The following is a 24,179-nucleotide window of genomic DNA, read 5'->3' as shown; positions in this document are numbered from 1 at the left end:
GCTTGTCCACATATCTGTGGTTAAGTGGACAGTGGGTACAATAGCATTTTGCAGACCAATAATTAGGTTCTGTTTAACGTCCTGGTACAGCCGAGGAATGGCTTTTCGGGTAAAATGAAACCGAGATGGAATTTGGTACCGGGGACACATGACCTCAACTAGCTGTGTAAATCCCACTGCATTAATTGAGGATATTGGACGCAGATCTAATATTAGCATAGCTGTCATGGCGTCAGTGATCCGCTGTGCGACAGGGTGAGAGCTGTCATACTTGCTTCCCCTTGCAAGAGATTCTTTAACAGTCAATTGTTTTTTTGGTATACTACTAGTAGTCTTCTTTGTCCACTTCTGGGATGAAGATCCACCAGCAGCAGCAGCAGCAGGCCTAGCGCTCAAAGATTCAGTTTCTTCTGAGGTGTCCTGGAAATTGGAGGAGTCACCGTGACTTAGCACTAATAAATTGGATGTTGTACTACCACTGATCATTCCTGAGGATATTGAGGAGGAAGGTGTTGTCGGTGGAGATTGCAGGTGCTGGGATTTAGTAGAGAGAAGGCATCTAGCTAATGCTGGACTGCTTGTTGTTATTTTTTTTGCAGTAGTTTCTGTTATCAAACACCTGTCATGAGCTCGCTGCAGATGACGTAATAGCGTAGAGGTTCCTAGATGTTTAACGTCCCTACCTCTACTAACTGTGGTCTCACAGAGGCTACAAATGGCTTGACAAACGTTGTCAGGGTTTGGGTAAAAGTAATTCCACACAAAAGATGTGGATTTCTTGGTTCTATGCCCAGGCATGGCAATGGCCTTCTTATCTTGGCCAAGAGCTGCTTCCACTGGTGCCTGACTTATACAAATAATATCCTCATCCTCAACATCCTCATTAGTGCCAGCATCAGCTGCACATATATTCCTCTCATCCTCTTGCAATTCCACGGTGGCATCCTCAATTTCTATGTCCTCGGCAATACTGCTCATCCCCACAACTACAGATGGAAAAGAAACTGTGGAGGGCGGCTTCTCTGAAAGGTCAGGCTTACACATAGAAATGCCACTTGTGGACCCACTTAGACTCTCCTCAGGGATTTCTGACATTTGTGTTTCAAAAAACACAGTTTGTTCGACTGCCTTATTGGTTTTAAATTTTTTCACACTTCTATAGTCTGATTGAAAAGGTCTTTTATCATCACGAGAGGCACAAGATGCCTCACTGACAGCTGCAGAACCACCACTCAGAAATAAAGGGCAAAGCCTGAGTCTTTCCTTGCCGCTACGTGTGGTGAATGGTATGTTGCCAATTTTCTGTTTCTCTGCAAAAGTAGTAGTCTTTAGAGGTTTTTTTTTTGTCTTTACCCCTGTAAAATCTAAATTTTTTGATTTCAGGTTCCCTAAGGTTTTAAAGCCTCTACGCCCTTGAGCATCAGCTTTAGATAAAAGTGATGGACTTCCAGCCGCTGCAATGCTAGCATTTACATGTTGTTTCTGCTCTCCTCTCAGTTCATTCTCGTGATCCATATTACTTTATCACTATGAACTGGAGTCACAGAGCTTGTATACACACAGTGGGCTATGCCCTTTCACGGAGCTTGTATAATAGACACAGTGGGCTATGCCCTGTCACGGAGCTTGTATAATACACTCAGTGGGCTATGCCCTGTCACGGAGCTTGTATAATACTCAGTGGGCTTATGCCCTGTCACGGAGCTTGTATAATAGACACAGTGGGCTATGCCCTGTCACGGAGCTTGTATAATACACTCAGTGGGCTATGCCCTGTCACGAAGCTTGTATAATACTCAGTGGGCTTATGCCCTGTCACGGAGCTTGTATAATAGACTCAGTGGGCTATGCCCTGTCACGGAGCTTGTATAATACACTCAGTGGGCTATGCCCTGTCACGAAGCTTGTATAATACTCAGTGGGCTTATGCCCTGTCACGGAGCTTGTATAATAGACTCAGTGGGCTATGCCCTGTCACGGAGCTTGTATAATAGACACAGTGGGCTTATGCCCTGTCACAGAGCTTGTATAATAGACACAGTGGGCTTATGCCCTGTCACGGAGCTTGTATAATACTCAGTGGGCTTATGCCCTGTCACGGAGCTTGTATAATACACTCAGTGGGCTATGCCCTGTCACGGAGCTTGTATAATAGACACAGTGGGCTATGCCCTGTCACGGAGCTTGTATAATACTCAGTGGGCTTATGCCCTGTCACGGAGCTTGTATAATACTCAGTGGGCTTATGCCCTGTCACGGAGCTTGTATAATACACTCAGTGGGCTATGCCCTGTCACGGAGCTTGTATAATACACTCAGTGGGCTATGCCCTGTCACGGAGCTTGTATAATACTCAGTGGGCTTATGCCCTGTCACGGAGCTTGTATAATAGACACAGTGGGCTATGCCCTGTCACGGAGCTTGTATAATACACTCAGTGGGCTATGCCCTGTCACGAAGCTTGTGTAATACTCAGTGGGCTTATGCCCTGTCACGGAGCTTGTATAATAGACTCAGTGGGCTATGCCCTGTCACGGAGCTTGTATAATAGACACAGTGGGCTTATGCCCTGTCACAGAGCTTGTATAATAGACACAGTGGGCTTATGCCCTGTCACGGAGCTTGTATAATACTCAGTGGGCTTATGCCCTGTCACGGAGCTTGTATAATACACTCAGTGGGCTATGCCCTGTCACGGAGCTTGTATAATAGACACAGTGGGCTATGCCCTGTCACGGAGCTTGTATAATACACTCAGTGGGCTATGCCCTGTCACGGAGCTTGTATAATAGACCCAGTGGGCTATGCCCTGTCACGGAGCTTGTATAATAGACACAGTGGGCTATGCCCTGTCACGGAGCTTGTATAATACTCAGTGGGCTTATGCCCTGTCACGGAGCTTGTATAATAGACACAGTGGGCTATGCCCTGTCACGGAGCTTGTATAATACACTCAGTGGGCTATGCCCTGTCACGGAGCTTGTATAATACTCAGTGGGCTTATGCCCTGTCACGGAGCTTGTATAATAGACACAGTGGGCTATGCCCTGTCACGGAGCTTGTATAATACACTCAGTGGGCTATGCCCTGTCACGAAGCTTGTATAATACTCAGTGGGCTTATGCCCTGTCACGGAGCTTGTATAATAGACTCAGTGGGCTATGCCCTGTCACGGAGCTTGTATAATAGACACAGTGGGCTTATGCCCTGTCACAGAGCTTGTATAATAGACACAGTGGGCTTATGCCCTGTCACGGAGCTTGTATAATACTCAGTGGGCTTATGCCCTGTCACGGAGCTTGTATAATACACTCAGTGGGCTATGCCCTGTCACGGAGCTTGTATAATAGACACAGTGGGCTATGCCCTGTCACGGAGCTTGTATAATACTCAGTGGGCTTATGCCCTGTCACGGAGCTTGTATAATACTCAGTGGGCTTATGCCCTGTCACGGAGCTTGTATAATACACTCAGTGGGCTATGCCCTGTCACGGAGCTTGTATAATATACACAGTAGGCTATGCCCTGTCACGGAGCTTGTATAATACTCAGTGGGTTTATGCCCTGTCACGGAGCTTGTATAATAGACACAGTGGGCTATGCCCTGTCACGGAGCTTGTATAATACACTCAGTGGGCTATGCCCTGTCACGGAGCTTGTATAATACTCAGTGGGCATATGCCCTGTCACGGAGCTTGTATAATACACTCAGTGGGCTATGCCCTGTCACGGAGCTTGTATAATAGACACAGTGGGCTATGCCCTGTCACAGAGCTTGTATAATAGACACAGTGGGCTATGCCCTGTCACGGAGCTTGTATAATACTCAGTGGGCTATGCCCTGTCACGGAGCTTGTATAATACACTCAGTGGGCTATGCCCTGTCACGGAGCTTGTATAATACTCAGTGGGCTTATGCCCTGTCACGGAGCTTGTATAATACACTCAGTGGGCTTATGCCCTGTCACGGAGCTTGTATAATAGACACAGTGGGCTATGCCCTGTCACAGAGCTTGTATAATAGACACAGTGGGCTATGCCCTGTCAAAGAGCTTGTATAATACTCAGTGGGCTATGCCCTGTCACGGAGCTTGTATAATACACTCAGTGGGCTATGCCCTGTCAGTTGTCACGGAGCTTGTATAATACAGTGAGTAGTAGAGTACACATACACACAGTGGGCTTATTATGCCCAGTCACGGAGCACACACAAGGGCTTATGCCCAGTAAAGTCACAGAGCACTGCCTACTCTAATCTATCTAACACTAGAACAGACAGCGCACTAGCTAACTACCTAACTACGCGTCACGCGAGAAATGGCGCCGACTGCCGGGCGCCGCGCCTTTTTATTGAGGCCGAACGTCACTCGGCTCTCGCGAGAATCCGACGCCGGACGGATGACGTTCGGCCTCGAGGTGGAATCCGAGTCAGGCGGGAACACCCGAACTTGCGTTCGGGTGGACTCGGATTCCACCTGTTCGGAGCGGTTCGGATTCCTCAGAATCCGAACCGCTCATCACTAGTTTAAAGTCCATTTATTCTCTTTCTGGGGCGGTGGCTCCTGGGTGGCTAAAGCCATTGAGGCATGGGCCAATACCTTGGAGGATACCTTTCCTGATGAGGCTCCGGATATCCAGAGAGCGTTAGTGGGACAGATGCGGGATGCAGCTTCCTATATTGGGGAAGCGTCTTTGGATGCCAGCCTGCTCACTTCTAGGGTGTCGGCTGCAGCAGTGTCTGCTCGACGCTCCCTGTGGCTGAGGTCCTGGAGGGCTGATGCAGATTCAAAAAAGGGTCTGGAGGCCTTGCCTTTTAATGGTGATTTACTATTTGGTCCGGATTTGGACAAAATAGTGGATACTTTGGCTAAGTCCAAGTCGGCTTTCCTCCCTTCGGCCTCTGCGCCGGCTAAAGTGAGGAGCTCTGCCTTTCGGTCCTTTCGGGTTCAGGGTAAGGCCAAGGGCCAGTCCTTCCCGAGACATTCGGCGACCAAGGCCGCACCCAAGCCCAAGAAGCAAGCATGGAGTGCTCGGCGCCCTTCTTCCAAGCAGGAGGATAAGCCTGCTGCCTGATGGGACGGGCCTCTCTCTGGGGGACCCCAGAGTGGGAGGCCGACTTCTCCAATTCGCCCAGTGTTGGCACAATACCACCACGGATGCCTGGGTTCGAGAAGTAGTCTCTCAGGGGTACGCCCTGTCTTTTCGGTTTAGGCCGCCCCACCAGGTTTTCTGTACGAGTCCTTCTCTGGACAAGACCAAAGCTGGTCAGATTCAGGTAGCTATAGAATCCTTGCTACAAGCAGGGGTCATTGTTCCCGTTCCGCAGTCTCAGCGCGGGACGGGGTACTATTCTACTCTGTTTCTGGTACAGAAACCCAATGGTTCTCATCGCCCTATCCTGAATTTGAAGTCTCTGAACAGATACCTCAGAGTTCCCAGGTTCAGGATGGAAATGTTACGTTCCATCATTCTGGCGATGGAACCCGGGGATTATATGGTCTCCCTCGATATCCAGGATGCCTATCTCCATGTGCCCATAGCACTGGCACATCAGCGGTATCTGAGGTTTGCTATCCTGAACCATCACTACCAATTTCGGGCGTTGCCTTTCGGCCTTTCCACGGCTCTGAGGGTGTTCACCAAGGTGATGGCAGTTATGGCTGCCCACCTTCGGGGTCAGGGTCTACGTCTGTTGCCGTATCTGGACGATCTTCTGCTGCTGGCGAGCTCCCCAGAGGTGCTTCTTCGACATCTCCACCTGACCATTGCTTGTCTTCAAGCACACGGGTGGTTGATAAACTGGAAGAAGTCCTCCCTGATTCCATCACAGCGGATGGTTCATTTGGGAGCCCTGCTGGATTCTCGTCAGCAACGGATTTTCCTGACTCCGGAGAAGGTCTCCTCCCTGCAGCTGCGGATACACAGTTGCCTGAGCAGTTGCCGCCTGTCGGTCCATTCAGCTATGAGAGTTCTGGGGTCCATGGTGTCGACATTCGACATGGTGGAATTTGCCCAGTTCCATTCCCGGCCCCTGCAGGGGCTGATTCTATCAGAATGGAACGGGTTACCTCAACGGATCCGCTCTCAGATGTTGGTGTTATCCCCGGAGGTTCGGCAGTCTTTGGCTTGGTGGCTTCAGACGGCGCATCTGGTCGAGGGGCACCCCTTTTGGATCCCGGACTGGGTCCTGCTCACGATGGATGCCAGTCTCCGGGGTTGGGGGGCAGTGACCGGCTCATTATCGCTTCAGGGTCTTTGGTCCGCGGAAGAAGCACTTCTCCCCATCAACATCCTGGAACTGTGGGCTGTGTACAGGGCCCTGCAGTCGTCCGGCCCTGCTCTTCACGGAAGGGCGGTTCAGGTGCAGTCCGACAACGCCACCACGGTGGCGTACATCAACCACCAAGGGGGAACTCGCAGTCGGGCAGCAATGTCGGAGGTGTCTCGCATTCTTGCTTGGGCGGAGTGTCACGTTCCAGCGATCTCGGCAGTCTTCATTCCCGGAGTCCTCAATTGGGAGGCGGACTTCCTCAGCCGTCACGACGTGCATCCCGGGGAATGGTCGCTTCACCCAGAGGTGTTTCAGCTACTCGTGGACAGGTGGGGGCTGCCGGAGCTGGACTTGATGGCCTCCCGTCACAATCACAAGTTGCCCGTTTACGGGTCAAGGACAAGAGACGCAGGCGCCTGTCTGGTAGACGCTCTGTCGGTGAAATGGACGTTTCACCTGGCGTATCTGTTTCCTCCGATATCCCTGCTTCCTCGGGTTCTGCGGAAATTCAAGCAGGACGGCAGCACGCTCGTGCTGGTGGCTCCGGCGTGGCCCAGACGTCCTTGGTACTCCGATCTGAGGTGCCTCTCCATCGACGCTCCGTACCTTCTTCCTCAGCGTCGGGACCTGTTGTCTCAAGGGCCCTGCCTTTACCCGGATCTGGGTCGGCTGTCTTTGACGGCGTGGCTCTTGAGACAGCCGTCTTGAGGTCTAGGGGTTTCTCCAGTTCGGTGATTGGTACCATGCTTAGGGCACGCAAGCCTGCTTCCGCGCGGATTTACCACAGGGTGTGGCGCACTTATTTTCAGTGGTGTGAATCCAGAAACTATGATCCGCAGGTGTTCCGGGTTTCCAGAATCTTGGAGTTTCTTCAATCGGGTTTGGACCTCGGCTTACGCCTGGCCTCTCTGAAGGTTCATGTGTCTGCTTTGTCCGTGTGGTTTCAGCGACGGATTGCTACACTGCCAGACGTTCACACCTTTTTCCAAGGTGTTCTCAGGATCCAGCCTCCCTTCGTGCCTCCGGTGGCTCCGTGGGACTTGGCGGTGGTACTGCGAGTCTTGCAGGGTCCTCCTTTTGAGCCGCTTGAGTCGGTGGAGCTCAAGTGGCTGACGTTTAAGACCATTTTTCTCCTGGCAATTGCTTCTGCCAGGAGGGTTTCAGAATTGGGGGCGCTTTCCTGTCGCCCCCCTTTTCTGATTTTTCACCAGGACAGGGCGGTGCTCCGCACTCGTCCTGAGTTTTTGCCCAAAGTGGTCTCAAAGTTCCACATTAATCAGGAACTTGTTGTGCCAGCTTTTCAGTCACCTGATCTTTCCGCTGGTGAGGCTTCCTTAGATGTAGTCCGGGCACTTAGAATCTACGTGGACTGGACTGCTTCGGTTAGGAAGTCGGATTCTTTGTTTGTCCTCTTCGGTTTTCACAAGAGGGGTTGGCCTGCCAACAAGCAAACGTTAGCCCGTTGGCTTCGTTCAGTTATTATGCACAGGAGGGTTTACCTGTGCCAGCCTCTGTTAAGGCTCATTCCACTCGTTCTGTGGGTCCCTCTTGGGCTGCTAGACGTGGCGCCTCCGCTGTTCAGCTGTGTAAGGCGGCTACTTGGTCTTCAATTCAGACATTTTTGAGGTTTTATGCGTTTGACACCTTCGCCTCTCAGGATGCATCCTTTGGGCGCCGGGTACTCCTTTCAGCACAGGAGCGTCCCCGCCCTTAGTTGAACTGCTTTGGGACATCCCCAAGGTCAACCCTGTGGACCCCCTATGGACCCTGAAGTAGAAAACAAGAGATATGGTAAGAACTTACCTTTGTTATCTCTGTTTCTACGAAGTCCATAGGGTCCACAGGGCGCCCGCCCTGACGCACCTGGCTTCAAATGGGCTGTGTGGCTGGTCACCGGTTTTCCGTCTCCCATTTCTGTGAGTATGGTTTCTTGTGTGTTCCAGTCTTCCTTCTCTCTGTTTAGTCTCCTCCTCCGGCCTTAGCTGCTTACCAACTGAGGTGCCTGTGGCCGGGGCGGGGTATAGAGGAGGACGGACCCAAGTGCATCCTGGGAGCAGCAAAGCTTTAACTGCGTGGTGCCCGTGGATCCAGATCCAGCTATACCCCAAGGTCAACCCTGTGGACCCTATGGACTTCGTAGAAACAGAGATAACAAAGGTAAGTTCTTACCATATCTCTTCTTATGTTATTAGATACAATTATAGATATCGTTAGGTTTACCAAACAAATATATATCAGAGAAAAAGTTAAAGGTCACTGATTGGCATCAATAAATTGTTACATATTTAAATCTGTTTGATTATTGCAACATATTTAATATCCATTATGTTGCTACTGACTTGTAACAGTGTCTTTATTTAGAATGCAGGGGCTCTGTGTATTTAGAATGCAGGGGCTCTGTGTATTTAGAATGCAGGGGCTCTGTGTATTTAGAATGCAGGGGCTCTGTGTATTTAGAATGCAGGGGCTCTGTGTATTTAGAATGCAGGGGCTCTGTGCTCTAGAATCGCTTTATTGTCCCTATACTGTTATTTTTCGGGTTATATATCTCCCCTCTGCATTGGTATCTATCTGTTAGAACTCTGAGTACAGTACCTTCAGTTCTAACAAGTGCCTGAATCTTTTACATACATACTGTACATACATACTGTACATACATACATACATATATTTGTGACCATTACTAGTAACTCTGTTATATAAGATAGCTTTTATGTGTTTGTACGTGATATTTGATGCTTCTTTAAGTATATTTGACTACATCATATATTTTATAGTAGGATACATACATATGAAAAAGTGTTTTATTGTAGTTATTTCTATTTCAAGTTCTCATTGTTCTGAGTTACATTAGCCAGAGCCTAATTACTGTCTATGTTGCTGATGTTCCCTTAGTCCGATGTCTGGGTGTCTCCCCTGACTCTGCGCTTTCCTTCTACCCCTACATTCAGTCCCTCTCCCAATACTCATCTTTTTCTCGCCCCAGTATTTCCAGAATCATGCCCATCCTCTTCCTGAAAGATACTGAAACTCTGTTGTTGTAATCTGCTACTCTTTGCTCTTCCTAACTCCTTCCTCACCACTCTCCTGAGCTCTAATGCTTATCTTTCTCTCTCGTCACTCTTCCTCTTCTGCACCCTCTCTGCCGGGCTCCCTATACCACTCAAAATTAAATTTTGGCTCCTCTCTCTTACCTACAAAGTTCTCAGTCTCACCAATCCTCCCTACATCTCTAGCCTCATAACCTCACCACTCCTCCTCCCTACATCTCTAGCCTCATAACCTTAGTGCTCCTCCTTACATCTCTAACCTCATAACCTCACTGCTCCTCCCTACATCTCCAGCCTCATCTCCTCACTGCTCCTCCCTACATCTCTAGCCTCAGAACTTCACTGTTCCTCCCTACATCTCCAGCCATATATCCTCACTGCTCTTCCCTACATCTCCAGCCTCAGAGCCTCACTGATCATCCCTACATCTCCAGCCTCAGAGCCTCACTGCTCATCCCTACATCTCCAGCCTCAGAGCCTCACTGCTTATCCCTACATCTCCAGCCTCAGAGCCTCACTGCTCATCCCTACATCTCCAGCCTCAGAGCCTCACTGCTCTTCCCTACATCTCCAGCCTCAGAACTTCACTGCTCCTCCCTACATCTCCAGCCTCAGGACCTCACTGGTCCTCCCTACATCTTCAGCCTCAGAACCTCGCCACTCCCCCCACATCTCCAGCTTCAGAACCCTACTGCTCCTGCCTACATCTCCAGTCTCAGAGCCTCACTCCTCCTCCCTACATCTTCAGCCACAGAACCTCACCGCTCCTCCCCAAATCTCCAGCCTCAGAGCCTAACTGCTCCTCCCTGCAACTCCAGCCTCAGAGCCTCACTGCTCCTCCCTACATCTCCAGCCTCAGAGCCTCACTGCTCCCCCCTACATCTCCAGCCTCAGAACCTTACTGCTCCTCCCTACATCTCCAGCCTCAGAGCCTCACTGCTCCCCTACATCTTCAGCCTCAGAACCTTATTGCTCCTCCCTACATCTCCAGCCTCAGAGCCTCAATCCTCCTTTCTACACCTCCATCCTCATTTCCTCACCACTCCTCCCTACATCTCCAGCCTCATAACCACACTGCTCTTTACTACACCTCCAGCTTTATTTCTTCACTGCTCCTTCCTACATCTCCTGCATCATCTCCTCATTGCTCCTCCCTACACCTCCAGCCTCATTTACTCATATACTCCCTCCCTCAGCTCTGCTAATGATTGTCACCTCGCCTCCTCCCTGATCACCACCTCCCACTCTCACATTGAGACCATCTCCCGGGCCGCTCCATTACACTGCCATCCAGCCTCACAGTATCCATGTGTGCCCGTAATACCTATACCTCCTCCTAACTCTGCCATCTCTATCCTCTTCTTCCCATTGTGTCCACCCATATCCCCTATAAATTGTAAGCTCATCCGAGCAGGGCCCTCTATCCTTTGTCTTCTCTACATAGAGATGCTAAATGCTCAGTGTAATCATGTATCTATGTGACACAGGTAACTTGTCTGTATGAGTCTCTATTTCTGTATCATAATGTCAGTTGTATCCCCCTGTTTGGCACCTTGGAGTCCTTATGGCGCCTTATAAATTAAAGATAATAATACCAATAATATAATGCCCAATTACAGGATCACATGGAACATGTTTCCTGGCCGCTATGTGTATAATCCTATCCCATACAAGATATATAACGGTTTAATTATTCAACGTCTACTGAAGCAGAATATTTGTATGCAGATCTGAGCTTGATGCATGTGAATCCCAGATGTGGGCTCTTCTGTCTTATCAGTGTTTAAGTTTAACTTAAAGTTTCTGATTTATATATATATATATAATTTTTTTTTTTTTATTTCATTTTGGTTACCTCTTTACAGCATTTCAAGCAGCTAGTAGATGAACTGCAGGCGAAAGGTGTGGGTACCGTCAGCAAAGCTCTTATCGAGGCGTTTAAAATCCTGAAGGAGGTACTGTAATGTCCCGTTTACTAAAATTTTTACCTACTGTTTGTTGCATACGGCAGAATATTTGCATAAAGTGCTGAACTGAGGACTTGTACAGGCTGCACATTTTTCAGTCTTCCTTAATGATGTCCTTTCCACACACAGAGATTGGAGGTTGTGTTGTTAGTGTTAGTAATTGCTGGCAGCAGAATTAAATTTGTACTCATGCTTCCTTTGCCCTCTGCAATATCTGCATTTACCTGGGCATTTGTACATTCCCAGTTCCGCGAGTCTGGCCGCGGTGGGCTGTGTAACCAGGCGATAATGCTGATTACTGACGGCGCAGTGGAAGATTATGAGTCCGTGTTTGAGAAGTACAACTGGCCTGATAAGAAGGTAGGTGCCGAATTTCCTTATTTGTGACCCTTTTTCATAACGTCTACTGATTACTGTCTCTCTTTTTTTTTTACCCTAATGGCCACATGACATCTCATAGGTGTCACCTGACTGTCCATTGTTCATATATAACCTAAATGTGCTGCCCTAGCTGCTGAATCTGGTAAATTTAGACTATTTTGCTTATGTTCACACATTTAAAATCGGATGTCACGTAGGTTCAAAGCTCAACATATAGAATGCATTATTTGAGGCTTTAAAGGTGCCCATTGCGGTGCCCTTTATATAGATTTATCAGCAATGTCATTTGGACTGACAAAGTGGGTTATTTTTATGGTGAAAGGATATGTAAATAAACTCCATCTGTCCTGAATCCTCTTGCTGTTCTGGAGCACATTGACTGGGGGTAATAGGTTGGGAATATGATTGGTTTGTTAATAATTAGCTTTTTCTTTAGGTCCGAATGTTCACGTATCTTATTGGGAGAGAGGTGACGTTTGCAGAGAATGTGAAATGGATTGCATGCAGCAACAAAGGTCTCAGACATTTATATTTAGCGCCTGGTGATAATGACAATTACAATGGATAATATTTACTATGGTGCGTCAGTTACCGCTGTGATGCTGTTGTGTGTTCCTTAGGGTATTACACGCAGATCTCCACGCTGGCGGATGTCCAGGAAAATGTGATGGAATATCTCCATGTGCTGAGCCGGCCGATGGTGATCAACCATGACCACGATATAATCTGGACAGAGGCGTACATGGATAGCGCGGTGAGTGAAGCACGGAATCTGGGGAACTGCAAATTATGACTCGGTGGTTAGTTAGTGCACCCTTCTCAACCAACGCTGATCCCTGGGCCACTGTCAGACATGTGGGGACTCTGGGCAGAGGTCAAAGTGTGCTTTTTTAGAAGTGGAGATGTTGCCCATAGCAACCAATCAGATTCTACTTAACATTTAACTAGCACCTTCTGCAAGATAATAGCTAGAATCTGATTGGTTGCTATGGTCAACATCTCCACTTATAAAAACTCTCACTTTAGTAAATTTACGTCCAAGTTTCACGTAAAACTGTAAGAATTACAGGTATTACAGAACATTTTCAGATAATAAAATGTGTTTATTAATGCAGCTATTTAGTTACAATATTCACCTTCTAGTGGGACCCATCCTCTGAGCCTATGGGTCAGGTAATAGCCCTCTCTGCCCTAAGGCTGGCATCCCCTCAACCATTGTATTCTCACACATCTTCATTAATGACCAATGACTCCCTCTCATTAGATGAACGTGGCATTTTTGTGTGATTCACTATCCTCGCACTATGTTCACTTTTATATGTGACATCTCACCACTCACTTGTATGACATCTGTATAGCCCAGTTTTAATTTATCCCACATGCCTCACACTGGCGTTGGGGCACCTGTCACCTATGTGAGGGCCTCATTCCTTCCCAGGAGCTGAGGAGTATGAGGTGCCACTGTCATCTACAGGCAGCCATTTTGTGGGTGGAGCTAATGTTGATGACAATGCAGCCTGACCTCACCGAGGCACGAGGTACTTTATATACTGAATGTGCGACAAGTGCACCTTACCCTCTAGTAACCTCTTCCTGGAGACAGGAGTTCCTGACAGACTCAGTTCTCTCTGCAGATATATGTTGTTTACCTGTCTCTCATTTCTCATTGTAACTCATCCCGTTTCTTCCCCCCCCCCCCGGTTCCCCTGTACCCTCCCCCCCCTCATCCATCTATCATCACGTGCGACAGCTGCCACAGTCAGAGGAGGTAACCTGTGCTTTCAATGTTGTGGGCCCCTCGTGTCACAGTGGTGCTAGTGTGGTTAGTGTTTGTGAAAGTGACACCTTTTTGCACGGTGATTGTGCAAATCGACTTTGTGTTCTTGTGTCGTGGTGATGTAGGACAGCACTATCCATATGAATCGCTTGCACGCGCCTAAATATCTACGTGACAAGTGTTTTACTTTAAACGGCCGGAAGACGAAAATCTATTTTGGTGTTTGTATCTGATTTGTAGACCTGAGGATAAGAAGAATTTCAGGTAAAATGACAATTAGTAATTATGGTAAAAGGACATTTGTACGATATGTTATATTACATTCTGGTGTCGCCGTGAGTCACAGCGAGAGGATCAGCCTTTAGGAGATCTCCCACCTTTTGGTGACCTTATTGTCTTGTACATGTCTCCCTGCTTTTCAGCGGGATTCAATCGGGAAACCGGCTGACGTAAGCCCAACAGCCTGCTTCCCGACTGCTTTATCCCGGCGATGGTTAAATGACAGGCGACTAAATCTAGACGCCTGTCATTTTTCCGACGCCGTGATACCGGCGCCCGGCATCCCGATCGAAGTGATGCCGGGTGCCGAGCGCGGACAGCTACGGGGGGGAGGGTTAGGTTTAGGGCACCCGGGGGGGACTTAGGGATAGGCTAGGGGGAGGGAGGGTTAGGGTTAGGCACCACCCCGGGGGACTTAGGTTTAGGCAGCTGGGAAGGGGGGTTAGGTTTAGGCGCTTAGAGGGGGGGTTAGGGTTATGCACAAGGGGGGGAGGTTAGGGTTAGGCACTCCTAAGGAGGGTTGGGGGGGTAGGTTAGTTTGTACTTACCTAGGGACGATCAGGATTTCCAGCGCTGTCGGGCTGCCGCTGCCGGGATCCCTGCATCTGTCGGGCTGCCGTTGCCGGGAATCGAACTGCCGGCCATGCGTCAGCCGGTCTTTCATACCGAATGCTTTTCAGCCTTGCCTTCCATCATTATCCAGCGGGGCCATTTATTTTTCTTGCCCTGGGACATGAGGCAAAGCTGCGCGGCTGAGACGTGTCATATCCCAGGGAACATAGAACGGCGCGAGTGGGAAGCACAAAAAGAACCACCATAAAGCAATGGTTACTATTAGTAACAGCTGCACAGGGTTGACACATGACAGACAATACATCCAGGTACTCTGAAGATGGAATTCCTATTCCAGCCACCGGGATTTTGTCATATCCCAAAATAATATACAGTAGGATGTAATGAGGTCATAGATCCTACAGACAGTGACCGGCCACTTTTACTGAGCAAAATCCTATTGTACAAAAGCAGCAACTGACAGATGTGGGCAAACAGGAACTGGGGGGGGGGCTGTGTCCTGGGACAGGGGGGGGGGGCTGTGTCCTGGGACAGGGGGGGGGGCTGTGTCCTGGGACAGGGGTGGGGCTGTGTCCTGGGACAGGGGGGGGGGGCTGTGTCCTGGGACAGGGGGGGGACTGTCCTGGGAAAGGGGGGGGGCTGTGTCCTGGGACGGGGGGGGCTGTGTCCTGGGACAGGGGGGGGGGCTGTGTCCTGGGACAGGGGGGGGGGCTGTGTCCTGGGACAGGGGGGGGGACTGTGTCCTGGGACAGGGGGGGGCTGTGTCCTGGGACAGGGGGGGGGCTGTGTCCTGGGACAAGGGGGGGGGGCTGTGTCCTGGGACAGGGAGGCTGTGTCCTGGGACAGGGGGGGGGTCTGTGTCCTGGGACGGGGGGGGGGTCTGTGTCCTGGGACAGGGGGGGGGGGGGCTGTGTCCTGGGACAGGGGGGGGGGACTGTGTCCTGGGACAGGGGGGGGGCTGTGTCCTGGGACAGGGGGGGGGGCTGTGTCCTGGGACGGGGGGGGACTGTGTCCTGGGACAAGGGGGGGGGGCTGTGTCCTGGGACGGGGGGGCTGTGTCCTGGGACAGGGGGGGAACTGTGTCCTGGGACGGGGGGGGCTGTGTCCTGGGACGGGGGGGGGACTGTGTCCTGGGACAGGGGGGGGGGACTGTGTCCTGGGACAGAGCCAGAGGACCCCAGGATGTCTGCTTTGCAGTGTGGAAGCTTTATTACAAAACATTCAATAAACAACTCAGATATAAAGGGCAGTCGGGCAGCATTTATCACATGTTTTATTGATTCATGATTTTTTATCACTGTAGCTTTAAAGATATTATCTTATTTACAATAAAATAGAGCAAAAAGTGAGATACTTTGAGATTTTTTATTAGCACTTTTATTTATGAAGACCTCAATGTTTTATATATATATATGTATATATTTGTTATTATTACCAGTTATTTATATAGTGCACACATATTCCGCAGCGCTGTACAGAGAGTATTTGGCCATTCACATCAGTCCCTGCCCCAGTGGAGCTTACACTCTATGGGCCTGATTCAGAGCTGGACGCTCCGAACGAGCGCCCGCTCTGAATCAGGGCGTTTTTTTTTTTTTTGCGGCCTCTTGGAACGCTCGCATAGCTGTGGGTTACCACCCACAGCTTATGCGAGCATCCATGATGATGGTCGCGATGGTCAAGACCATCGCGACCATCAGGCTTGCGACGAGACCCTGCGGTAGGGTCTCGCTGCCGCAAGCCCTGGAGTGATTTTGGCTCTATCAGAGCCGAGAGCACTCCCACTGACATCACTAGTGATGTCAGTGGGGCCGGCCCCAGACGGTAGGCGTTCCCATGGGAACGCCTTCGTCTGGGCAGCAACGCCCCCGGCACGCCCACCAAAGGGGGCGTGCTGTCACTCACCATCGACAGCACGCCCCCTTTGGTGCGAGACCCATAACGAAGGCTTGGCCGTCGTTATTCGGGTCTCGCGCATGCGCACGACGGAGCAGCCTCCGTCGTGCGCATGCGCACTTGGCCAACATCGACCCGCTTGCGAGCGCTCAGCGCTCGCGAGCGGGTCTGAATTAGACCCACTATTCCATATCACATGCTCACACACACATACACACACATACACACTAGGGTTGAGTGTGGGAGGAAACTGGAGTACCCGGAGGAATCCCACGCAAGCACAGGGAGGATATACAAACTCCACACAGTTAGGGCTGTGGTGGGAATCGAACCCATGACCTCAGTGCCGTGAGGTAGTGATGCTAACCATATGTACTGTGTGTGTATATATATATATATATATATATAATATATTATATATACACACACGCTCGCACTCATGCACATATACACACTCACTCACATAATCTCAAATAACTCTTAAAATGAAGCTGAATATGACAACAAAAGTAATAAATATGTGTGAATTATATTATTCCATTCATTTTCCTGGCATGTCAGGACTGTTTCCCAATAACGTAATTTATAAGTAAAACACAGATAATATGTATTTTAGCTCTCTGCATACACAGCACCGGCCGCAGGAGACAGATTATCATGGCCGCCCCCAGTCAGCGGAAGACTAGCAAAGGAGCCTCCAGCTTTTTACTCTAATGAGACACTTATGAAAAAAACATCCCCGTTAGTTATTATGCAGGACCCTTATTCCGTGCCGGGTACGCAGCCCGAGTCTGATGGTAAATTATACAGCAGCGATTACAGGTACTTCTGTACTTCGTCTTATGTACGACAGATGGGAGCAGATATTTCTGGCACATGAGGACGTAATGTGACAAACACAATTTGGCATCAGTTACAGAGAAATGTGAGTGTCGCTCATCGCTGAGTGTCAGGCTGAGTGTGTGTACACACAGGGGCCGTGCATCTGATAGTTGCCGGGAAGTGAATAAATATATCTGCGGTTCTGCCCGGCAACCGGATTTTATTGTAGGCAGAGATGTTTACTGAGCACCTGGCAACACTCTGTCCCCCTCCCCACATACAGAATGTTCTGTCCCCCTCCCCAGATACAGAACGCTCCGTCCCCCTCCCCAGATACATACAGAACGCTCCGTCCCGCTTTCCAGATACAGAACGCTCCTTCCCCCTCCCCAGATACAGAACGCTCCTTCCCCCTCCCCAGATACAGAACGCTCCTCCCCCCCCCCAGATACAGAACGCTCCGTCCCCCTCCCCACATACAGAATGTTCTGTCCCCCTCCCCAGGTACAGAACGCTCCGTCCCCCTCCCCAGATACATACCGAACACTCCGTCCCCCTCCCCAGATACAGAATGCTCCGTCCCCCTCCCCAGATACAAAATGTTCTGTCCCCCTCCCCAGATACAGAACGCTCCGTCCCCCTCCCCAGATACATACAGAACACTCCGTCCCACTTTCCAGATACAGAACGCTCCGTCCCCCTTCCCAGATACAAAATGTTCTGTCCCCCTCCCCAGATACAGAACACTCTGTCCCCCTCCCCAGATAAAGAATTCCTTGTCCCCCCCAGATAGAGAATGCTCCATCCACCTCCCCACATACAGAACGCTCCGTCCCCCTCCCCAGATACAGAACGCTCCGTCCCCCTCCCCAGATACATACAGAACACTCTGTCCCGCTTTCCAGATACAGAACACTCTGTCCCCCTCCACAGATAAAGAATTCCTTGTCCCCCCGAGATAGAGAATGCTCCATCCCCCTCCCCACCTACAGAACATTCTGTCCCCCTCCCCACATACAGAACGCTCCGTCCCCCTCCCCACATACAGAACGCTCCGTCCCCCTCCCCAGATACATACAGAACACTCCGTCCCGCTTTCCAGATACAGAACGCTCCGTCCCCCTCCCCAGATACATACAGAACACTCCGTCCCGCTTTCCAGATACAGAACGCTCCTTCCCCCTCCCCAGATACATACAGAACACTCCGTCCCCCTCCCCAGATACATACAGAACACTCCGTTCCCCTCCCCAGATAAAGAATTCCTTGTCCCCCCCAGATAGAGAATGCTCCATCCCCCTCCCCACATACAGAACATTCTGTCCCCCTCGCCAGATACATACACAGTACACTCCATCCCCCTCCCCAGATTCATACACAGTGCACTCCATCCCCCTCCCCAGATACATACACAGTACACTCCATCCCCCTCCCCAGATACATACACAGTACACTCCATCCCCCTCCCCAGATACATACACAGTACACTCCATCCCCCTCCCCAGGTACCTACACAGAACGTTTCATCCCCCTCCCCAGATACAAATACAGAACAATCTGCCCCCTCCCCAGGTACATACAGAACACTCCGTCCCACTTTCCAGATACAGAACACTCTGTCCCTCTCCCCAGATAAAGAATTCCTTGTCCCCCCCAGATAGAGAATGCTCCATCCCCCTCCCCACATACAGAACGCTCCGTCCCCCTCCCCAGATACAGAACGCTCCGTCCCCCTCCCCAGATACATACAGAACACTCTGTCCCGCTTTCCAGATACAGAACACTCTGTCCCCCTCCCCAGATAAAGAATTCCTTGTCCCCCCAGATAGAGAATGCTCCATCCCCCTCCCCACCTACAGAACATTCTGTCCCCCTCCCCACATACAGAACGCTCCGTCCCCCTCCCCAGATACAGAACGCTCCGTCCCCCTCCCCATATACATACAGAACGCTCCGTCCCCCTCCCCAGATACATACAGAACGCTCCATCCCCCTTCCCAGATACATACAGAACACTCCGTCCCGCTTTCCAGATACAGAACGCTCCTTCCCCCTCCCCAGATACATACAGAACACTCCGTCCCCCTCCCCAGATACATACAGAACACTCCGTCCCCCTCCCCAGATAAAGAATTCCTTGTCCCCCCCAGATAGAGAATGCTCCATCCCCCTCCCCACATACAGAACATTCTGTCCCCCTCCCCAGATACATACACAGTACACTCCATCCCCCTCCCCAGATTCATACACAGTACACTCCATCCCCCTCCCCAGATACATACACAGTACACTCCATCCCCCTCCCCAGATACATACACAGTACACTCCATCCCCCTCCCCAGGTACCTACACAGAACTTTTCATCCCCCTCCCCAGATACAAATACAGAACAATCTGCCCCCCTCACCAGGTACATACAGAACACTCCGTCCCACTTTCCAGATACAGAACACTCTGTCCCCCTCCCCAGATAAAGAATTCCTTGTCCCCCCCAGATAGAGAATGCTCCATCCCCCTCCCCACATACAGAACGCTCCGTCCCCCTCCCCAGATACAGAACGCTCCGTCCCCCTCCCCAGATACATACAGAACACTCTGTCCCGCTTTCCAGATACAGAACACTCTGTCCCCCTCCCCGGATAAAGAATTCCTTGTCCCCCCCAGATAGAGAATGCTCCATCCCCCTCCCCACATACAGAACATTCTGTCCCCCTCGCCAGATACATACACAGTACACTCCATCCCCCTCCCCAGATTCATACACAGTACACTCCATCCCCCTCCCCAGATACATACACAGTACACTCCATCCCTCTCCCCAGATACATACACAGTACACTCCATCCCCCTCCCCAGATACATACACAGTACACTCCATCCCCCTCCCCAGGTACCTACACAGAACTTTTCATCCCCCTCCCCAGATACAAATACAGAACAATCTGCCCCCCTCACCAGGTACATACACAAAAACACTCTGGGCCTGATTCAGACCCGGTCGCGAGTGCTGTGCGCTCGCAACCGGGTCGATGGTGGGCCAGTGCGCATGCGCACAACGGAGCCAGCTCTGTCGTGCGCATGCGCGAGACCCGGATAACGACGGGCACTCTGTCGCTCCGGGTCTCACAACAAAGGGGGCGTGCTGTCGATGTTGAGTGACAGCACGCCCCCTTTGGTGGGCGGGCCGGGGGAGTGGCTACCCAAATGGAGGCGTTCCCATGTGAACGCCTCCGTTTGGGGGTGGCCCCACTGACATCACGAGCCGAAATCTCTCTGGGGCTTGCGGCAACGAGACCCTACCACAAGGGTCTCGTCGCAAGCCCGATGGTCGCGATGGTCTTCACCATCACGACCATCTTCCTGGCCGCTCGCTATAGCTGTGGGTGGTCACCCACAGCTATGTGAGCGGCCAGGAGGCCGTTCTAAAAAATAAATAGCCCGGCCCTGATTCAGAGCGAGCGGCTCTGAATCAGGGCCTCTGCCCCTCCCCAGTTATGTACACAGGCCCTGATTCCGAGCCGGACGCTCTGACAGAGCGCTCGCTCTGAATCAGGGCCGTCCTTCCTGATTTTAGAGCGGCCTCCTGGCCGCTCGCATAGCTGTGGGTGACCTTGCGGTAGGGTCTCGCTGCCGCAAGCCCTGGAGTGCTTTTGGCTCTATCAGAGCCAAAAGCACTCCCACTGACATCACTTGTGATGTCAGTGGGGCCGGCCCCAGTCGGTAGGCGTTCCCATGGGAACGCCTCCATCTGGCCAGCCACGCCCCCGGCACGCCCACCAAAGGGGGCGTGCTGTCACTCACCATCGACAGCACACCCCCTTTGTAGCGAGACCCATAGCAACGGCTTGCCCGTCACTATCCGGGTTTCGCGCATGCGCACGACGGAGCCGGGTCCGTCGTGCGCATGCGCACTGGCCTAACATCGACCCGCTTGCGAGCGGGTCTGAATCAGGCCCACAGAACACTATGGGGCTGGTTCAGTCACACACAGTCCATCTGTATTTGAGGCCGCATCGCATCCTTGGATATAAATGCGACCCTCACCGTGTGCCCAGAGTCGTGCTCACATTGCCCCCATCGATCCACCTGTAAGATCAGCCATCATCTCGCACAATTACACCAGCCCTGTCCTTGGCGCAATCAGACTACTCTGTCTACACTTCCCTCTGGCTAGGCCGCAATCCCGCCTAAACGCCATGATTCGCCCTTTGTGCGTCCGTAATCGTAGTGCGGTCGCCACGCACGAGCATTGCGGCTTATACACATGCACGATGGCAAACAATCGCTCGATCTGCGTGCGTCATTGAAATTGCCATCCGTGCTGAATCAGCCCATAGATTGCAAGCTCCAGTGGTGCAGGGACTGATGTGACTGAGATATTCCCTGTACATTGCTGTGTAATAGGTGTGAGCTCTAGAAGTCTGTGGAAGGGACAAGAGCAGATGACCATTGGATAGTGACCTTATCGGGTGTAGTCGGCACCTGCCATATTTATCTTGGATGCGCTGTGCGCACGCAATGTAAAACATCTGGAAATACGTCTCATATAAGAAGATAGCGGAATATGAATAGTAACGTATAATACAGTAACAAACGTGTAAATGTACTCATACCATGGAGAAACTAAAGATGCTTAGCTCGCCCTCGGAGGCGTTGTGTTGTCCTCCATCGCAGGCTGACACTTGGGATCTTCTTCAGTAACTGTCACACAAGCGATCCGAGGGCCTGATTCCGAGATTTACGCTAATGTAATCGCAGCTGCATACTCTCACGGATCGCAGTAAATGGTAATGCCTTCTAAATCTTAGCCAAACACAGGGACGCCCACTGCTGCCTTCTCATATCCATCGCAATGGCTAATTTATGCACGCCCATGGAAAGCAGCTTAAATGGTGTGAACGCGGCTGCGTTTGCCTAGCCAGCCCCCTTCCCCCGTTACATCCCCCAAACGCTGACAGCCTGTCACTCGCTTTATGAGTGAATCCTCTGTGCGGGGTGTGATCGCAATACAATCGCTGTGCGTGAGCAGTGTGGCATTCGCGCATGCGCTGACAATCGTTTGCGTAAATATCGGCATTGCGCACATCTCGGAATCAGGAGCTAAGTGCACAGGAGGAAATGGCTGCACAGAGTCAGCGATGTAGACGCCACATGTTCCTGGATGTTCCCAGTTACCGCATTAGGGGCTGATTCTGTGACGAACGGACGCAAACAGCGAGGATTTGCGTACTCTGCATACCCAGATGTGAATTTGCGCAGTTTTGCGTATGTCGGTCCTATACTGAGTCAGGCGCAACTTTGCCGGATCTGTCTTTCTGTGAAATAGGGCGCCTCTGGGAGTGAACTGGGCGGTGACAATGCGATTGCACCCTGTCTTGTGGTAGCACCGTGGGCCTGCATCTAAAGCGCCGTGCGATTCTGAGTCCTGCGTACAGGGGAGGGACGCTACTAACGAAGGTTGCGGTTAGCGTCAAATAATTAGGCGGTTCGGCTTTCCCCTTGCACACACACGATCCTGCGCATTAGCGCATTAGTTGACGGGAACACAAATTAGCGTAAGGTACTAAATCTGGCTTCCGCTGCTGCCGGCAATGTCAGCCACTTTGTGTGTGACTGAGAATCAGCCCCTTAGTGTGGAGTTTGCATGTGGCTGAGTTTGGAGCAGGTACACTGGATTTACAGATCCGGGTGATCTCGGTAATCTGTCGCCCAGGGACAGGGACAGGCACAGATAAGCGCCAGTTACAGGACACATGTACAGATTGTTATGGGAAGGGAACGCTGAGGCCACACGTCACAGGGAGCCTATGGAGCCTATGGCGGGGGGGGGGGGGGGGGAATCCGCTTCTGTTGTATGTAAGTCCCACGAGAGGCAGCTATAGAGACGTTGGGCTCTGCTGAGTGCGTTTATTGCAGGAATGATGGAACAATCAATCTCTCCTCTCCTGTACAGGCAGTAATGGTTTTGGGGAGGGGAGGGGGTCATACTTACCAGGCTCCCAAGATTATTACACCAAGTACATTTCTCTATGATACACTCTTGTCTGTCAGAGCCGGAACGTTAAATGTTGGGATTACTCGGCCATTAGGAGACGTCTCAGGGTGCGGATCGATGGCCCTGTGACCCCGACGTTGGGTTACTGTGCAGGAACAGGACAGGCCCTGGCGCCCACTACGAAATAGATCATGTTACTGTATAATGAATTGTTCCTCTGTCTGCCCCCAGCTCTTCGCTTCCCAGGCCCAGAGTCTGCTGCTCATGACCACAGTGGCCATGCCGGTGTTCAGTAAGAAGAATGAGACGGTAAGTGATGGCGGAGACAGCGGGAAGGAGAGCGCGTGACGGGGGGAGCGGTATATTACAGCACGTGTCCCTGGGGCATTGGCACAGATGTTCTGGGCAGGATAAGTGATAATAATGGATGTTCTGCCTTCTGTGTCCTATATTAGCAAATACAAAACCCAGTAACACTTTCTATACTGTAGAATACTCTTATAATGACAGTAAGGTGTTTAAAATACTGTTATATAAACTCCACGTTCTGTCTCTTTTCACCGGTGACGTATAACAGACGTGGCCGCGGCTTAAGTGGCTTAAAAATTAACTCTTTTTTTTTATTTCTCTTTATTGAGCCACCAGACATTGCCATAAAAAAAGATCAAAAACACAAAAAGACAAGTATAGAAGAAACAAAAAGTACAAGAGCTCGCAGCCGGGAAACTGCTCGCTCATTCGGTTTTATAGAATTACACATGAAATGGGTCTAAAAAATGACTACAAAATGTGTACGGAGTAAAACTGACATTATAAAGGATTATTAATCTTACAGTAAAATAACATCCAAATCTTTCCTACATGACCGAGCTCCTTTCCTACACGAGCACCCAGTTGGCTGATAACACAGACGTTGTTAGGTTACAGCAGCGGTTCACAGACTTTACTGAATCGCGGCGCCCTAGAGTACCAGCATATTTTTCGTGGCTCCCCGAGGCCCAAACTTTCTTATTGAGACATTCAGAAAATATTAATATATGAAGTAAATTGTGATTATCTGTCATCCTTATCCTCAGTTGTGTGTTGGAGGACAGGGCTGCTCTTGTCTACATATTGTATGACTGGCACCCGCCAGCACTGGTTTTGCCTGTCACATTATTTAGAATTG

At 50.6% G+C, this 24,179-nt stretch overlaps 1 protein-coding gene across 6 annotated transcripts in view; it reads left to right on the top strand.

Moving 5' to 3' along the window:
* Positions 1-24,179, top strand: part of CACNA2D4 (calcium voltage-gated channel auxiliary subunit alpha2delta 4) — a 512,905-nt gene that overhangs the window by 69,959 nt on the left and 418,767 nt on the right. For 4 of the 6 annotated variants that reach the window (XM_088457117.1, XM_088457116.1, XM_088457114.1 and 1 more), the window contains exons 10-15: positions 11,187-11,276; positions 11,535-11,648; positions 12,106-12,184; positions 12,290-12,423; positions 13,420-13,437; positions 23,243-23,320. In XM_088457117.1, the coding sequence (XP_088313243.1) occupies positions 11,187-11,276; positions 11,535-11,648; positions 12,106-12,184; positions 12,290-12,423; positions 13,420-13,437; positions 23,243-23,320 (513 nt within the window). The remainder of the gene's footprint in view (positions 1-11,186; positions 11,277-11,534; positions 11,649-12,105; positions 12,185-12,289; positions 12,424-13,419; positions 13,438-23,242; positions 23,321-24,179) is intronic. The other 2 variants (XM_088457118.1, XM_088457115.1) reach the window with 1 other exon arrangement.

The sequence above is a fragment of the Taudactylus pleione genome, unplaced genomic scaffold (genome assembly GCF_031769625.1).
Source record: "Taudactylus pleione unplaced genomic scaffold, aTauple2 ptg000738l, whole genome shotgun sequence".
Lineage (NCBI taxonomy): Eukaryota > Metazoa > Chordata > Amphibia > Anura > Myobatrachidae > Taudactylus > Taudactylus pleione.
The sequence above is the reverse complement of the archived record's forward strand: the minus strand, read 5'-3'. Positions and strand labels throughout refer to the sequence as shown.